The sequence below is a fragment of the Microtus pennsylvanicus genome, chromosome 7 (assembly GCF_037038515.1).
Source record: "Microtus pennsylvanicus isolate mMicPen1 chromosome 7, mMicPen1.hap1, whole genome shotgun sequence".
Taxonomy (NCBI): domain Eukaryota; kingdom Metazoa; phylum Chordata; class Mammalia; order Rodentia; family Cricetidae; genus Microtus; species Microtus pennsylvanicus.
This window is the reverse complement of record NC_134585.1, coordinates 22,753,295-22,772,007: the sequence shown is the minus strand read 5'-3', so window position 1 is coordinate 22,772,007 and position 18,713 is coordinate 22,753,295. Positions and strand designations below refer to the sequence as shown.

At 42.9% G+C, this 18,713-nt stretch overlaps 1 protein-coding gene across 1 annotated transcript in view; it reads right to left on the bottom strand.

Moving 5' to 3' along the window:
• Sgpl1 (sphingosine-1-phosphate lyase 1) overlaps positions 1-17,494 on the bottom strand; it is a 48,463-nt gene extending 30,969 nt beyond the window's left edge. Inside the window, exons 1-2 of the mRNA XM_075980175.1 lie at positions 17,265-17,494; positions 16,558-16,627 (exon numbers count right to left, since the gene is read on the bottom strand). Coding sequence (XP_075836290.1) covers positions 16,558-16,584 — 27 coding nt within the window. The 5' untranslated portion in view covers positions 16,585-16,627; positions 17,265-17,494. The remainder of the gene's footprint in view (positions 1-16,557; positions 16,628-17,264) is intronic.
• Between the last annotated feature and the right edge of the window lie 1,219 nt (positions 17,495-18,713).

The following is an 18,713-nucleotide window of genomic DNA, read 5'->3' as shown; positions in this document are numbered from 1 at the left end:
GAACAGGAAATGAAAAACAAATACTCAAAAGCCTTAAAATTACAGTATGAAGATAGAGATAGTCTTCATTACTTAATTACAAAATTAAATTCAGCAAGAACATACTTTCTTGGTGACTGTGTCAATTTCTTTTAAAAACTATTTTTAAATTTTCAAGTGTGTGTGTGTGAATGAGAGAGACAGAGACAGAGACAGAATCTCTCCAAGTTACATGCTGTTGGAAACCACCCAATGTGGGTGCTGGGAGCTGAACTAAGATCCTCTATAAGAGCAGGAACTCACTGAACCCAACTGTGTTGATTATCAGGAAGAGAATGGGAATCCTAGAATTCAGTTCCACTGTAAATTCTCTATCTCCAAAGACAGTAGGAACAAAGTAAACAAGGCTCATGACAAACTTGTACAGGCAAATAATTAATCACAGAAATTTCTTCTGGCTTCATCCTAAGTCCTTTTTGGGTCACTACAAACAACAGGCTCAGTCCCCAATGAAGAAGCGCCTCACCACACAGACAGCTCACGGAACAGTTCTGTGGAGTAACCTAGCATTATCTCCTTGGAAAAAGGCAAGCTCCTTTGGGTCTTAAAAACAGTACAAACCCCAAGCTGGGTCCTGATGCAACACTGCAACACAGAATCTAGGACCTAAAGGGAACCTTAGTGATCAAGAACAACATAAACAATCTCACTTTATAAGCAGAGGCCCCATGGGTTTGAAATGACGTGCTTACGATCCTACAGAAAGGTTTAGGACAGACTGAAAAACCAGAAACCTGAGTTTCCTAACTCAATATTCAGTCACCTTCCCTCCCTCTGTTATTACTGCAGTTCTGGGGACTGAGCCAAAGGCCTCTCGCATATCAGGTGTATACTCTACCACTAAACTACAACCCTAATCTTTCTAGTCTTCTTTCAATGCTTGATTCTTAGAGTCCCTGGGCAAAAGACTGCCTGATACATTGCATTCAAAAGTACCCCAAGAGTTTTCTGTTTATAATTTATGTTCGGGGCAGACTCTATTTTAGGTATATGATACCACTCACATCTAACTAAAGTTATATATCTATCTAGTCCAACAACCTACCAATATCCACTGGCAAAGGAATTTAAGGCCCAATAACCCCCAAACCCAGGTGAGCTGGGAAACGCTATAAAGAGGGAAACTGACACTCTGATAACAAGTAATCAACTTACCAACTTCCACTGTTATTTATAACCTCGAGATGCAGAGGAACAGCTCTACATGTGGAATCCTCTACCCCAAAAGTTCCCTTGCCCGACCTATGAAAGCCAAGCCCCCTGAACCTGAGCGCGCAGTTTCCATTCCCTCGTAGATTTCTGCCCTTCACTGTTCTGATGAAGGAAAATCTGCTCCCGTAGAAATCTGTCTCCTTTTTTATTTTCACATCAGCTCAATCAATCCCAATCTAAAACTTAGTATCTACGGTCTCCTGTAACAATTGACTATTGGCTTTTAAATAGTTGAATGTGAGCTGAGACTGTATGATCAAAACCTCTCAAATTGCCTGCTTGCCCCAAAGCACACATCTGGCCATAACTGAGACCTCAGGCAGAGAGTAAGTCATTCAAAGAGTAACGATTTTCCGGATCTCTATAAACCACTATCAAATTAGAGGTCTGGGAAACTATTTCCCAACAGAAGATTGATCCTTTTACCCCAGTACAATGCTTTCTTTGCGCTTCTAATGTGCTCAACATTTAATATGCCTTGAATTGGTCATATTTAAAGTGTCGGTCACAGTCAAACTGCATTAGTCTAGGGGCACTGTGATTTAATCTGACCTGGAGCAAAGCTTCAGGGAGAACAGCACAAAGACTTTAATCCATGGTCTTCTGGTGCTACTAAGACTACCAATAAACTGAATTAACCTATCTTCTTCAATACTTCCTCAACTAAAGTGAAATAGTTGTAATACTTCTATCCTTTAGATCATGTGCTTTGCAAGATCCTAGGAAGTTTTACATCTCTGCCACTGAAGCTGTTCAAGGCACAATGGCTTCGGACTGAATACGGAAAAAGAAAGGCCAGTCATTTGTAACTGAGCTCTGTATCCACTGAGCTGACAAGCTTGCCAATCACAGTATCACAGGTCATCAGAGCACATCTGTCCTGCACAGGGAAAGATACTGAGATCCAAAGATCACATTGCAAAAGTGGGGGGGGGGGCAGGAAAAAGGACACAAACCTGTTTCATTTTTATTTCCCATCACCTCATTTTACAGAACCAAACTATGAGAGGTGCAAACCAGAAGATGCACAGGCTCGACACTTGCAGTTCCCATAGTTCCTCCTAGGTCATTTCTCTTAATGGCCAAAGTAAGGGCCCACAGCTTCACTACCCTCACAACCAGGAACGACACTGCCAAATGACCAGAATGGAGTATCAAAGGCCAAGTCCCTGAGTGCGGCTTTCACACCTGCTACCTGCTTCTAAAAGAAATAGACCGCTAATGAAAGAAATTAGTTCAAAAAGTACTCTGGGGACTAGAGAGATGGCATAGCAGTTAGGAAAAGCTTGCTGCTCTTGCAGAGGAACCAGATTCAGTTCCCAGCACCCACAGAGCTGCTCACAACCATCTCTAACTCCACTTTCAGGAGATAGGACACTTTGTTCTGGCCTCCGCAAGTACATATGTGATACATATAGACATATGGGTAAACATCATATACATAAAAATTTTAATTCTTTTTTTAAAATTACTGACTTCAAAGTCATAAAAAGTTACTGTTTGAGATAATCGCAAAGACCATCTACTCCTATCTCATTTCAATGATGAAGAAACTAAGGCTCAAAAACTAATTTCAAAATGTGCTTCCCCTCAGCTCAGACCTGCAAAAGAATCTATCTTCTGGCTCACCACTTTCTACTAAACCAGTGGAGTACATCCACATTACCCAAGGGCTATAGTTCAGAATATCCCCACTAAAAGTTCACTTGGTGCTGAAAAAGGCCAGAAATATGTACTTTGGAACAGGAGCACACAAGTTCTAGGCAACTTAGTGAAACTATCTCAAAATAATAAAGACAAAAAGGTGAGAGGACTGAGATGGTGCTAACTGGTAGAGCACTTGACTAGCCCTGGGTTCAAGTCCTAGTACAAGGAGTAGGGAGAAATGGCTCAGGACCCTTTCCCCATCCTTTTCTTTATAGGGAAACAACAAACAGTTCGCTTACGTTGCTGATTCCCAATTGCCCAGCTCTTGGGAAGGAAGAAAAAAAAAATTCTCCAAGCTTTCTCAGGAAGCAATAAACCAGTCACATAAATCTACCAAGTCAACTAGATCAATTGTTCCTAGTATTTATTTTTTAGACAGACACTTAAAAAATTTTAAAGCTACCTTGCAATTCTGCAAAGAAAGATATGAAAGTAGAGAGCCCTACCTAGCATGCATAAAGCCCTGGGTGCAACCTCTGCAAAAAATAAATCATTACCATGCATTTTTAGTACAAAGTATACTTAGTGCTCATCAAAAAGACACAGATAAGGAGGAAGCATTGGGCCCCTTTGCCCTAGTTGGCAGTTCCCCCAGCACTCAAGAGTTCTTTACTGATTGCCCACAATCAGAAAAGAAGATAAGGCTTAAAAATGAGATAAGGCTTTGCATCCTAAATGATGGCAATTTAGAGAGGGGTCTGTACTAAAAGAATGTGAAGACTAAATCCCTGAAATACCAGCCTATAGGAAAAAGAGGGCAGAAACTTCTCACAATCCAGGATTAAAAAAAAAACCACTGGCTTGAACAAAATCACCACACCAACCATTTTTGCCTTGTCTCTATGCTGGTGTCCTTTTCTACAGAATCATATATTAAAGACTGTTTCACTCTGTGAGTTCGAGGTTAACCTGGTCTACAGACTTGAGTTCCAGGACAGCCAAGCTACACATTGAAATCCTGTCTCAAAACAAACACCATTTTGCTTTCCCTAGTATGGTCTAGTGTGGTAACTATGTTATTACAAAGTGAAAGTCCTGGTTCTCACATTCTGGTAAGAAAAAGAACAGACTTGTGGTCTCATTCAGTCATCTGTTTTGTTTTCCATCCCACACCTCATCAAAAGGCTGAGCTTTAGAGCAGAAATTAGCTACCAAGGAAAAGAAAAACTGGTTATACCCAGATCAACTACTTGAGAGTTCTATGATGGAGACCCAGAATCTTACACATTACATCCTATAAGACTTCAAAGTACAAAGTAAACAGGTAAGAAAACATTGCCTCTAGGAGCCTCAAAAGAGAGCAGAGTTAATCAGCAAAAGCAGATCATAAGCCCAAAGGGAAAACTCTCTGGGGTCATTAAAGAAGTGAGAACTGAGCAACAAACCCAACAGCCATTGCAGCCAAACTGCTGTGATACAGAAGAAACAGGCTCCATCAAGAACAAACTGCACACTTCCCCTAAACCTCCCCTGCAGGAGTCCAGGTGATCAGTGTCTGAGATCCATCTCAGAGAGCATACAGACCCACAGGTTCTCTCCAGCCATCACTGAAGGTTAGACTGTACGCTCAGTATTATTCCACAAGCACTTCTAAGTGAATTGTTCTACCTGCAGCCCTGAGGTACTAAAGTAAAACTCTTCCCCCATCACTGATATATCAAATAACCCTGGCCACAGAAGGAGAAAGAATACAATGTTCCCAATCACTGGGAGTACACTAGTGGAAATGTAAAGTCTTTTAAACTCACAGAAGTGGAAGAGCCAAAGTACTCTGTGTGTGTGTGTGTGTGTGTGTGTGTGTGTGTGTGTGTGTGTGTGTGTGTGTGTGTAAAGCATTCATGTGTGTGCACAATCAAGACAAGGCATCAAAAAGACAAGCTGCTTTCTTCTGAAATACATCAAAAAGTACTAGAGGGACTGGCAGGATGACTTGGCAGTGAAGAACTGCTTTTGCAGAGGGCCTGAGTTTGATTCCTAGTGCCCACATTAGGAGAATTAAAACACCCTACAACTCCAGCTCTAGGGGAATCCAAGGCCTCGACTCTCCACAGGCACTGGACTCATTCATATGTACATCCCACACATACACAAATAACTATAAAAAGTAATAAAAACACATCTTTTAAAAATGTACTAGAGGGAGCAAAAATTAGGTGAAGAACTAAATACAATTAGCAAAAGAAATGCTGAGAGACACAGAAGAGTATAAGGAGTCAGGTATGGTGGCACATTCAAATGCATTGTCAGACCCTAGCTCAAAAAATATTTCCCCAAATTAAAAAAAGAAAAAAGATTTCAGAGAGAAATGCTCTTTCAGCCTATGCAAGTTTCCTCCAATGTGTTATTAAATGTGCTCCAAACTCTTTTATCATAATGGCTTACTGTGTTGACCCAGCCAGGTTGCCTTTCAAAGCACAAAGAAATGTATTATTATTTTGTGGTGGTTTGAATGAGAATTGCCCTGAATAGGCTCATATGTTTGAATACTTGGTCCCCAGTTGGTAGAAATGTTTGGAAAGGATTAGGAGATGTGGCCTTGGGGGAAGAGATATGTAACAGGGTTTGAAGTTTCAAAAGCTCATAAAAGGTTTCCCTATTAGCTTTCTTTGCCTCTCACTTGTGGATCAGTATAAGCTCTCAGCTACTGCTCCAGAACCATGCCTGCCTGCTTACTGCCATGCTCCCTGCCATGGTGGTCACAGACTCACCCTCTGGGTAGTAGAAAAGTAACTAAGACATTTTTGAAGACTAGAAATGTGAATTTACAGAATAAGTAAGATCCATTAAAATAAGCTATATTCTTCATGAAGAAAAGATTTAATTTCTTTGAGCATATCACAACTGAGGATAGAGTTAGCGCATAAGTTAGATAAATATAACTAACCATACTAGATTATCTTTACTACTGAGTTAAGAAGCCTAGAGTTAGAGAGATGGCTCAGCGGTTAAGAACACTGACTGTTCTTTCAGGACCCAGGTTCAATTCTCAGTACCCACATGGCAGCTAACAACTGTCTATAACTCCAAGATCTGACACCCTCACACAGACATAAATGCAGGCAAAACACCAATGAACATAAAATAAAAATAAATAATTTTAAAAAAGAAGCGTAGACTTCTAAAATTTTCTACAAGTTTTATTTTTAAATATGTGTACATGTCTATATGGGATTATTTACATTGCATGCAAGTGCCTGCAGAGATCAGAAGCATCAGTTCTCACTAGAAGTTACAGGTAAGAACCGAACTTCAGTCCCCACACTCTTAACTGCTGAACCATTTCTCCATCCCTGACTTTCTAAATTTTTAAATATTGGTGGAAATCTTTCCCCTACATGAGCAAGCTAGCATTAGAGAGAGATAAGAAATTTTAATATGCACAAGCTGAGTCATTAAGCCATGGGAAACTTGCAATCCTGTTCACAAGCACAAACCAGGGACTTAATCTTATCTGGCTCTCTGACCGACAACCTACATAAATACCTTTGGGAAAGTCTACCATCCAAGTCTTAAAACAGAAATAAGCAGCGAGAGAATTTATCTAGACAGAATTTATCTGACAGAGTTTCAGATATTTTAATAATATGTGAAAAGCCAACAGGGAAATGTTTGCTTCCAATAGAAAGCCAGTATTATCTAGGTCACCCTCTGGGTTACAGCTTCTGACCCTAAGATAACATTACAGCTCGCCAACCTGTAGATAATTGATGGACAGGCAAACAAATGGTCATATATAAACAACAAAGTTTGCTCCAAAACCACAGAGAAACCCTGTCTCGAAAAACCAAAAAAAAAAAAAAAAGAAGTTTACCACATTTCAGTAAAAGTTCTAACTTCCATCCTCACTACTGAAGAAACTAGTATTGTCTCCGCTTGCACATTCTCTTTTTGTGGTTTATTTTCCTTTGTTTTGAGACAGGGACTTACTAGCATACAGCTCCTGGTTGACCTGTTACTTAGCAGGAAGCCCAGACTAGCCTCAAACTCACAGACGCTGGGCTCATTTTCAATGCCCCTGCTCTATAAAAATACAGGTGCTTTGGATTTCTCTTTTGAATAGATTATAAGTGACAAGTTTCCCTAATACAAAAAAAGTTTTTTAAGCACACACTTAAAAAAATACGTTAAAATAAAAACCCAAATTGGAAAATCTCCTCCCCTCCCCCTTTATCCTCATTCCCATTCTGGATAAGTACTGGACTTAAGTTCAAAGAGCAGGCGAATTTCCACCACTATCATTTTTCTTATTCAAAAATCTGTTCAGTGAGCCAGATGTGATGGCACTTGTCTTTAATCCCAGCACTCGGGAGGCAGAGGCAAGTGGAGGTCTGTGAGTGTGAGGCCAGCCTGGTCTACTGGCAAGTTCCAGGACAACCGGATCTACAGGGTAAGACTGTCCCCATCTCACAAAATTATCTATTTATCAAGTGACTGTCCCCATTAAAAAATTGAAAAGTTAAAAAATATAAATACTACTGCCTTTGCACAAAAGTTTATGTGGGTATTAAAAACTTTTAAAAGGAAAAAATAATCAAAAGTCAGCAAGATGGCTCAGCAGGTAAAGGCATTTGCCAAGTAAACCTGGTGCCCTGAGTTCAATCCCTAGAAACTACATAAAGGTGTAAGGAGAGAACTGACGCCGGGAAGCTGTCCTCTGACTTACCTGTATAAGACACACACACACACACACACACCAAATCACTACTGATAATCAACACTTACTAAATGTTTGACAAATAAATTATCTGGTGCTCATCATTTTCTTTCTTTTCACAAATAACAATGTAAAACAGCCTTTGCATTGATCAAGCAAAAGTCAGTGGAGCTGGAAATGGCCTTCAGTTCAATTCCTGTGCTTGACATTGTACTTTCTCACAGATGGTGATAACGGAATATATTTTAATAAGCATATGCACACTTGGTAACAAATACATCAAATTTTAACCTTCGATACCAAATAAATCAATCAGAAGGCTGCAAGTGCCCTTTAACCTGCCAACAAAACAGAATTAAATCAGCTAACAACTTAGCTTAGCTTGCAGATCATAAACTCCTATGTTTCTGACAGCCAAACAGACTGCTAGGAAAGTGTGTGAAAACATTTTCAAAACGAACTGAGCTAAACAATCACAGGCTTTCTTCTACTTTGACAAAAAACAAAAACAAAATACTAGACAAAGACCAGGTTCACCATGGCATCTTTGCCCTAATCTCTTCTACTAGAATTTGGAAACAAATTTTTCCCTCTAATGTTTTTAAACCTTAAAACCATTAAGGCTGAAACTCAATAAATAACTGATCTATTCCACTTTAGACCTATCTGCCAAAGGCAGCTCAAAACAGTGACTACACACTTCAGAAAAAAATGTCCAGAGAACTCCATCACTCCAGTGCAAATTTAAGGAGCTCAAGGACAGCCAAAGATTCACAGTGACACTTTGTGTCTTAGAGTTTTCATTGCTGTGAAAAGACACCACGACCACAGTAAGTCTTATCATTTAATGGGGGTGGCTCTCTTACAGTTCCAGAGGTTCAGTCCATTATCATCATGACTGGGAATATGGTAGTATGCAAGAGACTCGGTGATGGAGTAGTACCTGAGAGGAACAACTGGCATGCAACAGGAAGTCGGCGGGACAGTATCCTGAGCATAGGAAACTGCAACCCCCTCCCCAGTGACACACTTCCTCCCACAAGGTCGTACACACTCCAACAAAGCCGCACCTTCTAACAGTGCTACTCCCTATGAGAGCATGAGGGCCAATTACCTTCAAACTACCACACTCTGCCTCAAAAATAAAGAGAAAGAAATTAAAGGCCGGGGATGTAACTCAGCTGGCAAAATTACCTAATCAGCATGAAGCTTTGGGTTCAACCCTCAGCACCACATAAACTGGGTGTGGTTGGGGGCATGCCTGTAATCTCAGTACTCTGGAGGTTGACAGCGAGAAGAATGGAAGTTAAGGTTATAATCTGAGGTACAAACAGTTGAGAACGTCTCAAAAACTAAAAATGAATTAAGTAGCAGACTCCAGGACTTAGGCAGTAAGTTCAAGGTCATCCAGTGCTGCCCTGTAGGGAAGGCCCTGTCTCAAAACTTACAAAAAAAAAAAAAAAAAGGTATGGGGCTGGTAAACGCCTGTAATTCCAGCACTTGTGTTACACAAACAAGAGGAATCAGAGGTCAAGGCCAGTCCTGGCAAAGAATGAAGTTTGAGGCCAACCTTGACTACATGAAACTCTGTCTCAAAAGAGAAAGAAAAAACTACTACAGAAATTTGGCACTATATATTTTGACATAATGTTTGTTTGACGTTTACAAAAAGACAAGTTCAAGAATGTAACAATAGCCGGGCGGTGGTGGCGCACGCCTTTAATCCCAGCACTCGGGAGGCAGAGGCAGGCGGGTCTCTGTGAGTTCGAGACCAGCCTGGTCTACAGAGCTAATTCCAGGACAGGCTCCAAAGCCACAGAGAAACCCTGTCTCGAAAAACCAAAAAAAAAAAATGTAACAATATCATTCATACCAGCCCAAACCTGGAAACATAAATTTTCACCAAGAATAAACTGAATAAATTGCGATATTTATTTATACATTGTAATAATAGCAAGAAAAACATAAAGAGATAAAATACTAAACAAAATGGCCACTCACAAAATAATGTTATGCTTCTAGTTAAAATTCTGAAAATCAACAGTGATCTAAAGTGGGAGGAATAAGCACCTGGAGGAGTCATCGAGCAGGAGTGGAGGGACGTGAGGAACCTGCTGGAGTGCTGGGAATTCTCTGCTTTCATCTAGGTAGTAATAGTATATTCATATAGGAATTATTTATTGACCTGTACAATTACAACATGCAGCCTTTGGGACTGGGAAGAGAGCTAAACTGGTAAAGTATTTGCTGCATGTTCAATCCCAACATCCATATTCAAAGCAAGGCTTGGTAGCACCCATCTGTAATCCCAGAGTTTAGGAGGCAGCGGAAGGCAGATACCTGGGGTTTACTGGCCTCCTAGACTAATATAATCGGCGAGCCCCAGGTCCCGGTGACAGACCCTGTCTCAAACAAGGTGGATGGCTCCTAAGGAACAACATGATAAAGTGACCTCTGACTTCCACATACACACACTTTAATGCCGGTAACTGAGGGAGTGAAAGACACAAGATGGTGAGTGCAAGGCCAACCTGGGTTAAAGGTCCAGACCCTGTCTTTCCAAAAAGGGGTGTGTGTGTGCAGTGTTGGGGAGATATAATGAGGATGAGGGAAGGGGATAGGAGGGGAGGGGACTGTTGGAGTTCAGGTTTCTAAAGGTGCTTCATAATGGTAATTAAAATTCTATGACTAGTACCAGGAAAAAGCAGCTCTGAGCTTGCCGGCCTGTGGAAACACTTGGCCTGTGGTTCTATCCTCCAGTTACTAACAGGTTCATCCTATCCATTCTCAACATTCTCTTTACTGGCTCCTGGAAAACTAACTTGACTTCAGCATTCTAAGCATTTCTCCTCCCTTAGTTCCTCCATCCAAACTTTTCTAGCTCTACCGCGTTCCTCACAAGGCTGCCTCTATGAATTAAATTAACTAGGCTCCTTGTAGTCTCTGGGTTCTGTTGGGGAATGCCAACTTCAGTGGAAAAACCAGAGGGTGGGAAAATAGTTTGTTTCCCTTCCTACAAGGCCTGTCCTCCCAGTGGCTACAATCCGAGAGGATACCTGCCACTCCCCTTCAGCTAAACTCCTAAGGCTCTAAAAATAAACACTCCCTCTTCTGCCTTCTCAGACCTAAGAGAGATTAAGAGGCTCCATCTGCTAGCATCAGGACGTTCCAAACCATACCCTGTCAGGTTTTTTGGTTAGCTATGTTTTTTGTTGTTGGTTTTTTTTTTTTTTTGGTGTTTTGTTTTGTTGACAGTCTCACCGTGTAGTCCAGTTTGCCTGGATTTCAGTGTTTAAGTCAGGTCTTCAGGTCAGGGTCCTCCTGCCCCTTGAGTTTGAGATGACAGGTGGGATGGCTAGTCTTGGTTGTTAACTTGACTACATCTGGAATTAACTAAAAATCCAAGCACCACCTGTGCGGGCTTTTCTTGAGGTTGGAAGACCAGCCCTAAATCTGGGCCACACCTTCTCATGGCCGCCCATAGAAAGGACATGGAAGAAAGAAGCTTTTGCTGTTGTTCACTTGCTTGCCCTCATTCTCGCTAGCAAGTTCCCACATCCTGTCGCTGAGGTATTCCTTCACTGCTATTAGAGCCTTTTTCTTTGGGACTCCAATATATACTGAAGACCAGCTGAGACACCCAGCCTCGTGGGCTAAACAACTGGGATTCTTGGACTTTCTGTCCAGAGACAGCCATTGTTGGACTAGCTGGGCCACAGCCTGTAAGGAAATCTAACAAATCCTAGATATAGATAGATAGATAGATAGATAGATAGATAGATGGATGGATGGATGGATGGATGGATGGATGGATGGATGGATGGATGGATGGATGGATACAGATTTTATTACTTCTGTTCCCCTAGAGAACCCTGACTAGTATGTACCACCCTGACTAGTATATACCACCACACATGGCTCCTCACTAGTTTTCTTTAAGCCTGCCCTGCCTTGCTGGACAGTCCCTAAAACACTCAAAACACACAGCTGGATTGTGCCAGATGACTGATAAAGCCACACCGGTTTGGCCTGCACTGTTCCATTAACTGCATGGGTTTTTTTCTCCGAGTAATTGGGCTCTGAGTATTTATGCATGAAGACTGATTCACTGCAAATCAATTCCCCATGGAATATTCTTAACCCCAGGCTGGTTCTCAATTCTGCCACCTATGTGCACACACTGTATGTAATATTAGAGTAATGTGTATTAATTAAGAAGGCAAATGTTACTAAAAATGACTAGTACATAGAAGGCAAAGCTAAGCTAACTATGGGATTTGTAGCTTACTTGTTTATAATCCCCCTTTCCTTTAGACTAAAGACTGGAGAAATTACTAGAGCTCTGCTTTATCACAATACTAGAACAATATCAAATACAGTATCCACCCTACAATTACCTCTGGAGTGCCCACACAATTTTAAATGTTATGTCAGTCAAAAAAATTTCCCTTTCTTCCAATTAATCCTACAATCAAGAAACCAGGCTCAAATAATAGAAAATAACTTTTAGTGCCAATTTCATTTTATTCTTTTTTGTTTCTGTTTTTTTAAGACAGGTTTTTGCTGTAGTTTTTTGTTGCTTTTTTTTTTTTTTAAAGAGCCTGTCATAGCACTAGCTCTTAGAGACCAGGCTGGCCTAGAACTCAGAGATCCACCTGCCTCCGCCTCCTGAATGCTGGGATTAAAGGCGTGAGCCACCACTACCTGGCTATTCTTAAATTACGCTTGAGATTCAGAAAGAAAGTATCCCAGAAAAAAGAGTCAAAGGTTGCGGCAAAAGGGCTCACTCAGTAGTGAATAGCACTGGTCGAGTCCAGATAACCCAGGTTCAATTACCAGCACCCACATGGTGACTCACAAAGGTCTGTAACTCCAGTTACAGGGGATCTGATGCCTTCTTCTGGCCTCTGTGGCACTACATACACATATTACAAGCGAAATATCCATACGCATAAAATAAATATTTAAAATAATTTTTTAAGAGTCAAAGGTCATGGAACAAGTTCAAAGACTGGGAAAGATTTGATTTTTTTTCCTTTCGAACATGATGTTCAATGGATTGATGTGGTTTTTCTGGTGCTCTTTAGACAATCAACCAATCAAAAAAATGGTATTTTGCCCTCATGTGTGTCTGTGTACCACCTGTGTGCATGGTTCGGAAGAAGCCAGAAGACACTGAATCCCCTAGAATTGGAATTATAGTTGTTAGCCACCTGTGGGAATCAAACCTGGGTATTCTGCAGGAATAGCCAGTGCTCTTGACTACCAAAGTCATCTCTCCAGCTCCAAGATTTTCGTTCTCCTATAGATGATCACACTATAGATTCATCCAGATATATCAAGATAACAGGGCAAAATAATTGAAATAACACTGCAAGAGGCTCATTTCTCTACTCACAGGAAAATCAAGCCTGCAGATAAACAGCCATATTAGAGACCTCCGACTGGGTTCTCAACCTCAGGACTGCAGACATTCTATAACACATCCCTGTTACAGACTGGGGAGGCCATGGTCATTACTGGATGCTTGATTTTTTTTCCTGGTTTTTATCTAGAAGATGCTAGTAGCCAAGAAGTGTTTTCCAAGATGGTCAAAAGTCTCTCGGAAGCAAAACTACCTAGGTTAAGAACTTATCCAAATAAATAATTACCAGCTGGGCAGTGGCGGCACTTTGCCTTCAAATCCAGTAGCCGGGATGTAGAGGCACATGGATCTTTTTTAGTTCAAGGCCAGCCTGGTCTACAAAGTGAGTTCCAGGATAGCTGGGAACTACACAGAGAAACCCTGAATCGGGAGAAAAAAAAATTACCGTCAAAATAAGGTAAGTTTGTTTTATATAGAATATCTACAAACTTTTTCTTCAGCTCTGGGCAAGAAAAAAAAAAACCACCTATTACCTGGCTTTATGAATTCAATTTTCCTTTAGAACTGTATTTGACAACTTACAAAGTGACACCATTAGATGGAACGACAACTGAGTACAGATGAAAGCGCTGCCTGAGTGAAGAAAGGCTGCTAGGAAACTGCCTAAATCGAGTTCCCTCTTGAGATATTCTCCGTAGAGAAGCATGCTCCTTTGTTCTCCCACAGACATAGATGGAAAGTGTTACAGTCCCAAGGCGTGACCAAGTGGAAAAAAGACAGGCAAACCACCCAAACCAGACAGACAAAACTGAAGGCAGGAACACACAGAACTCAAGCTCCTTGTTTACAGGTGGACTCTAGGTGATCTTCCTCTTTCCTCTCCAACACACTGTTCACACAGTGGTTCAGTGCTGTCACTAGACATCCGCTTTATACTAATTACTCTTTAAGGCTCTTCAAACACTTTAACATTACACTTATAATAGGCACAAAGTTCAAAACTCCAATGCCGTAACTGCTACATAAAGAAAAACAAACAAGATTTTATAATACATCAGGGACTTTCAAGAAAGATCACAGGAGACAAGAATCTTCTCCCCACATGCATTCCCAAAGTGCCCCCCAAATAATTCCAATTTCTGGTCTTCCCAAACCCTCTGAGGTCAGCCACAATGATCAACAACCCTCTACCTCCCAGACACATGTCCCAAAGGTGGTTTTACAAAGTTAAAAGGGACGGGGGGGTCTTCTGAAATGATTTCACTGGTGGTAAAACAACTCTGCCACTCAACTACTGTGGAAGTCAGGAAAAGTCTAGTTTTCCGTTTATTAAAGGGCGCCAGAACATTTTTCAGAGTTTGTGGTAAAAATTTAGTAAGTATGTAGACCATCTCTTTCTGTATATAATACATTGCTTCTTCTAAAGAATTATTTCTTTATATTTTATGTACATTAGTGTTTGGCCTGCATGTATGTCTATGTGAGGGTATCAGATCCCCTGGAACTGTAGTTATATAGACAGTGGGTGCTGGGAATTGAACCTGGGTCCTCTGGAAAAGCAGCCAGTGCTCTTAACTGCTGAGCCATCTCTCCAGCCCTTCTAATACATTCTTGATGTGAGTTGTCTACATTTTTTTGTTTCTTTTTTTGTTTTTCAAGACAGGGTTTCTCTGTAGCTTTGAAGCCTGTCCTGGAATTAGCCTTTGTAGACCAGGCTGGCCTCGAACTCACAGAGATCCGCCTGCCTCTGCCCTGGAGTGCTGAGATTAAAGGCATGAGCCACCACTGCCCAAGATTGTTTTTAGTCAGAACCTGGTGAGCCAGAGGATTCTTAGTTCATAGACTGACTGAGGCATTTAGTGAGAACCTGGCACTAAATAAATAAATAAGTAAATAAATAAGCGATGAGAACTGAAATAAAACACGGGCCTAGCATGTAAGACCCTGAAGCCAACACACACACATACACACATAGAGACTTTTTTTTGAGATTCTGAGGCATTTTCCTGTACTAAAATTTTTGGGGTTTTTTGTTTTTTCTCACTTTTTTAGGCCCTTTCTTCCCAGTCAAAGCGTCGGTTTTTATCTATCATAAAAAGTAGAAAGAGAACCTTGAACTCAGATCATAATAAAAACCATTCTGCCCCAAGTAACAACACACTACAGCTAAGAATGACAACTTCTCTGATGAAAGCATTTTATGTAATCTCTATGGAATCTTCAGAAAATGACGTGCCAAGATCATTGATACCTACGTCAATTCCCTTATTGCAACTAGGAGAACAGAATCCCCATCCTAGAGTATCAGGAAGTCATCAAGGGGTACAAGGACAGCTGAAGAAATAACTCAGAACAAAAAGGATTCCAAATAGAGTAAATAAATGCAAGTCCTGCTCAGACAAAGAAGTTCATTAATCCCCGCACAAGTCCTTACATGAATATTCTATTTCTGTATGGGAATTCATCATTTACATACATATCCAGATAGATCAGAGGAAAGAAAAGAAACTGCCCATTGTTAGGAGCCATTCTCCATTAACTATCCAATAAGCCAGCAGCAAGTGTCTCTGTAATAATTGCTGCCAGGAGGGAGAAGGTGAAGGGGGATGGCGAGACTCTCAACATTTTTTTGTTGTTGTTTGTTTCTCTGCAGCTTTGGAGCCTGTCCTGGAACTAGCTCTAGGAGACCAGGATGATCTTGAACTCGAGTCCTGGGATCCTGAAAAGTTCCCAACATTTCTAAATGCTACTTTAGAAATTACCTACTGAAAACTCATTAAATCTGAGATAAGAACCTATTTTAGATGAACTTTTAATTAGGTTCGGGAGACAAAGCAAGCACTCCCGTCTCTCCTCTGAACTACAGAGTTCAAGGCCAGCTCCAGCTATATGAGGAGTTCAGAGACAGTCTTGTCTACTTACTGAAATACTATCTCAAAAAGGGCCCAGCAAGAGCCTGAAAGTGGAGGACTGTTAAGTAAGTTCAAGGCCATCCTAGGCTACTAGGAGAGATTCTGCCTGGAAAACAAACTGGCAGATTAAATCCTTTGTTTAATCCCAGCACTCAAGAAGCAGAGACAGGCAAATCTCTTGGAATTACAGGCCAGCCTGCTCTACACAGCAAGATACAGCCCAGCCAGGACTACCCATAAGACCCTGTCTCCAAAAACCAACCAAGCAAAAGCCTAAATAAACAAAAGTCCCAGCACTAGGAGATAAAGTGAAGAAAAATGACTAAAAGTTCGAGGCCAAGGATTTCTGCTGAGTTCCAGACCACCCGGGGATACACTGCCAGACACTGTTTCAGAAACAAAACAAAAGCAATTGCTCTAATTGCGACAGCAGGAAAAGCTGCAAGCCGTCTGCAGTGAATTTAGAAAGGATTCTCCAGGACCTTGTAAATTCTGCATATACTACATTCCGCGAGATATTCATCCTGATCATTTTAACTCCGGTTTTTAAAAAGGGGGTAGAGATGCTCAGCTTTTACCAAAATCAAACGTTAGAGGTGAAATCGCCACATGACTCAGATCCTTCTAAGAGTTAGGGACCAAGGGTCTCTCTCCTAAGTCGGACTCACCAACTTTAGAAGGTCGGTACTGGGCATCTTCCTCCGCAGGAGTCTTCCCAGGACTCCTCTTTTTCAGCGTCTGAAAAGGGGAAACACATCTGTTTACTCTAAGACGAAAAGGCGTCGCCACACTGCTGGATCAGCTGCCTCCCTAGCTCCTTGGAAGGCTCGGGATTTCACTGCCTGCCTTATCAACACTCCGGCCGGCCGAACCTGAAAAACCCAGCAGAGGAGTCCACGAGGGGGACACGCCCCTTCCCAGGCTGGGACTCGAGACAGCTCCGTCCCCGGGCCCACAGTCCCACAGTCCCACGGTCCCACGGTCCCACGGCCAGCTAGATCTCCGGCTGCTCCTCGCCCGCTCTGCCTCCCCGCCCAGCCGCAGCCCGAGCTCGGCGCCCCGACTCTCCGCGCCACCGCTCAGCCCGGGCCTCCAACTCCCGCCCTTAGCTCAGCACCCCTTCAGCCCCGGCCCTGCTCGCCTCAGCCCCGCTCCCCTTCAGCCTGGGCCCCGCTACCCCTCAGCTCGGCTCCCCCTCGGCCCCCCTCGGCTCTCCCCTGCTCATCTAGGCTCGCGCCCCCTCAGCTCGCCCCTGCTCCTCTAGGCTCGCCCCTGCTCCTCTAAGCTCGCCCCCCCTCCCCTTCACTCCTCTTCCCTTTGCCCGGCCTGGCTCCCCTCAGCCTCAGCCCCGACCGGCCCGCCACAGCGGCTCCACCTCCTCAGGCCGAGGTCCCGCGCCTTCTTCCCGGCAGAGGCTCAGCCTTGCAGCCGGACACCTCGCGCGCCTCCGCTCTGCAAGCGACTGAGCCGCCAGCCGCCGGATCCGAGTTCCCCCTTCCGCTGCCGCCGCAGAGATTGGAGGTGCGCCTCCGCCGGCCCCGCCCCTCCCGGAAATGGCCTTGGGGTACCCACCCGCCTTAGGGAGCCCCGGGCGTGCGCGGCCTCGCCGTTCTAGGATGCGCGCACGTCCGACGCTGCGCGGAGCGGGCTCCGCACTCCGCCCTATAGCGCGTGCGCGCCGCCTGCTGGCCGGGTAGGGGCTGTATGTGCGCCGGATAGGATGTCTGGGGATCTCTCCTAGAACAGAAGACTGGCCCTGTTGGTCTCTAATTTCTTCTTCAGGCTACCCTTTATTTATTTGTCTTATATCCTTGTTGTTTTATGATGCAAGATTTTACTAAGTTGCATAGGCTGGCCTTGAATTCCCTCTGTAGGGCAGGCAAGGTTTTGATCTAGGTATCATCCTGCCTCAGCACAGCCTCCCAAGTAGCTAGGATGACATCTCCCTCCCAATTCTTTGTTTTGAAACAAGTTCTCATATGCTGGCCTCAAACTGGTCATCTATCTGAGGGTAAAAGAACTCTCAATCTTCCTGCCTCCACCTCCCAAATGTTGAGATTACAGGCATGGGACAAGACACTATGCTCAGCAGTTTGGGGAATGATTAGCGTTTGTTTGAGGCTGGGGTCTTACTCTGTTGTGAAAGCTATGAACTGGTCTTGAACTTGAACCAATCTTTCTGCCTCAGGCTCCTGAGTTTTGAAATTATGGGCCTGAAAAGCTTGTTATTTAGAAGGGTGGCTTGAAGGGACTGGAAAGGGAGGGCTCAGAGAGTTTGGTTCCCAGCACCCACATGAAACAGCTCCCAAGTGCCTATAACTCCAGATCCACAGGGTCTGACATTCTCCTCTGGCCTCTGAGAGCATTCATAGACACTTGGCAAACACACACACACACACATATTTACACATAAAAATAACTTGAACCTGGTGTGGTGGTTCACTCCTGTAACCCCAGCATTCAAGAGGCTCAAGAAGGAACATTGCTTCAAATCAAGACTCCCACTCCCCTACACCACCTCAACCCCCACATACTGGACACAGCTGGTCACTTCCTGCCAGTGCGGGCCTGCAGACAAGACAAATCTCAGCAACCACTTGACCTGTAAAGGGATTTTTACCGAGTGTCTTAGGGTTACTTATTGTTGTGATGAAATACCATGACTAAAGAAACTTGGGGAGGAAAGGGTTCATTTGGCTTACACTCCCACAGCACCGGTCATCACTGGAGGAAGTCAGGACGGGAACTCAAGCAGGAGCAATGGTGTCCATGGAGGAGTGCTGCTTGCTGACTTGTTCGGTCCACTTTCTTTTTTTTTTTTTCT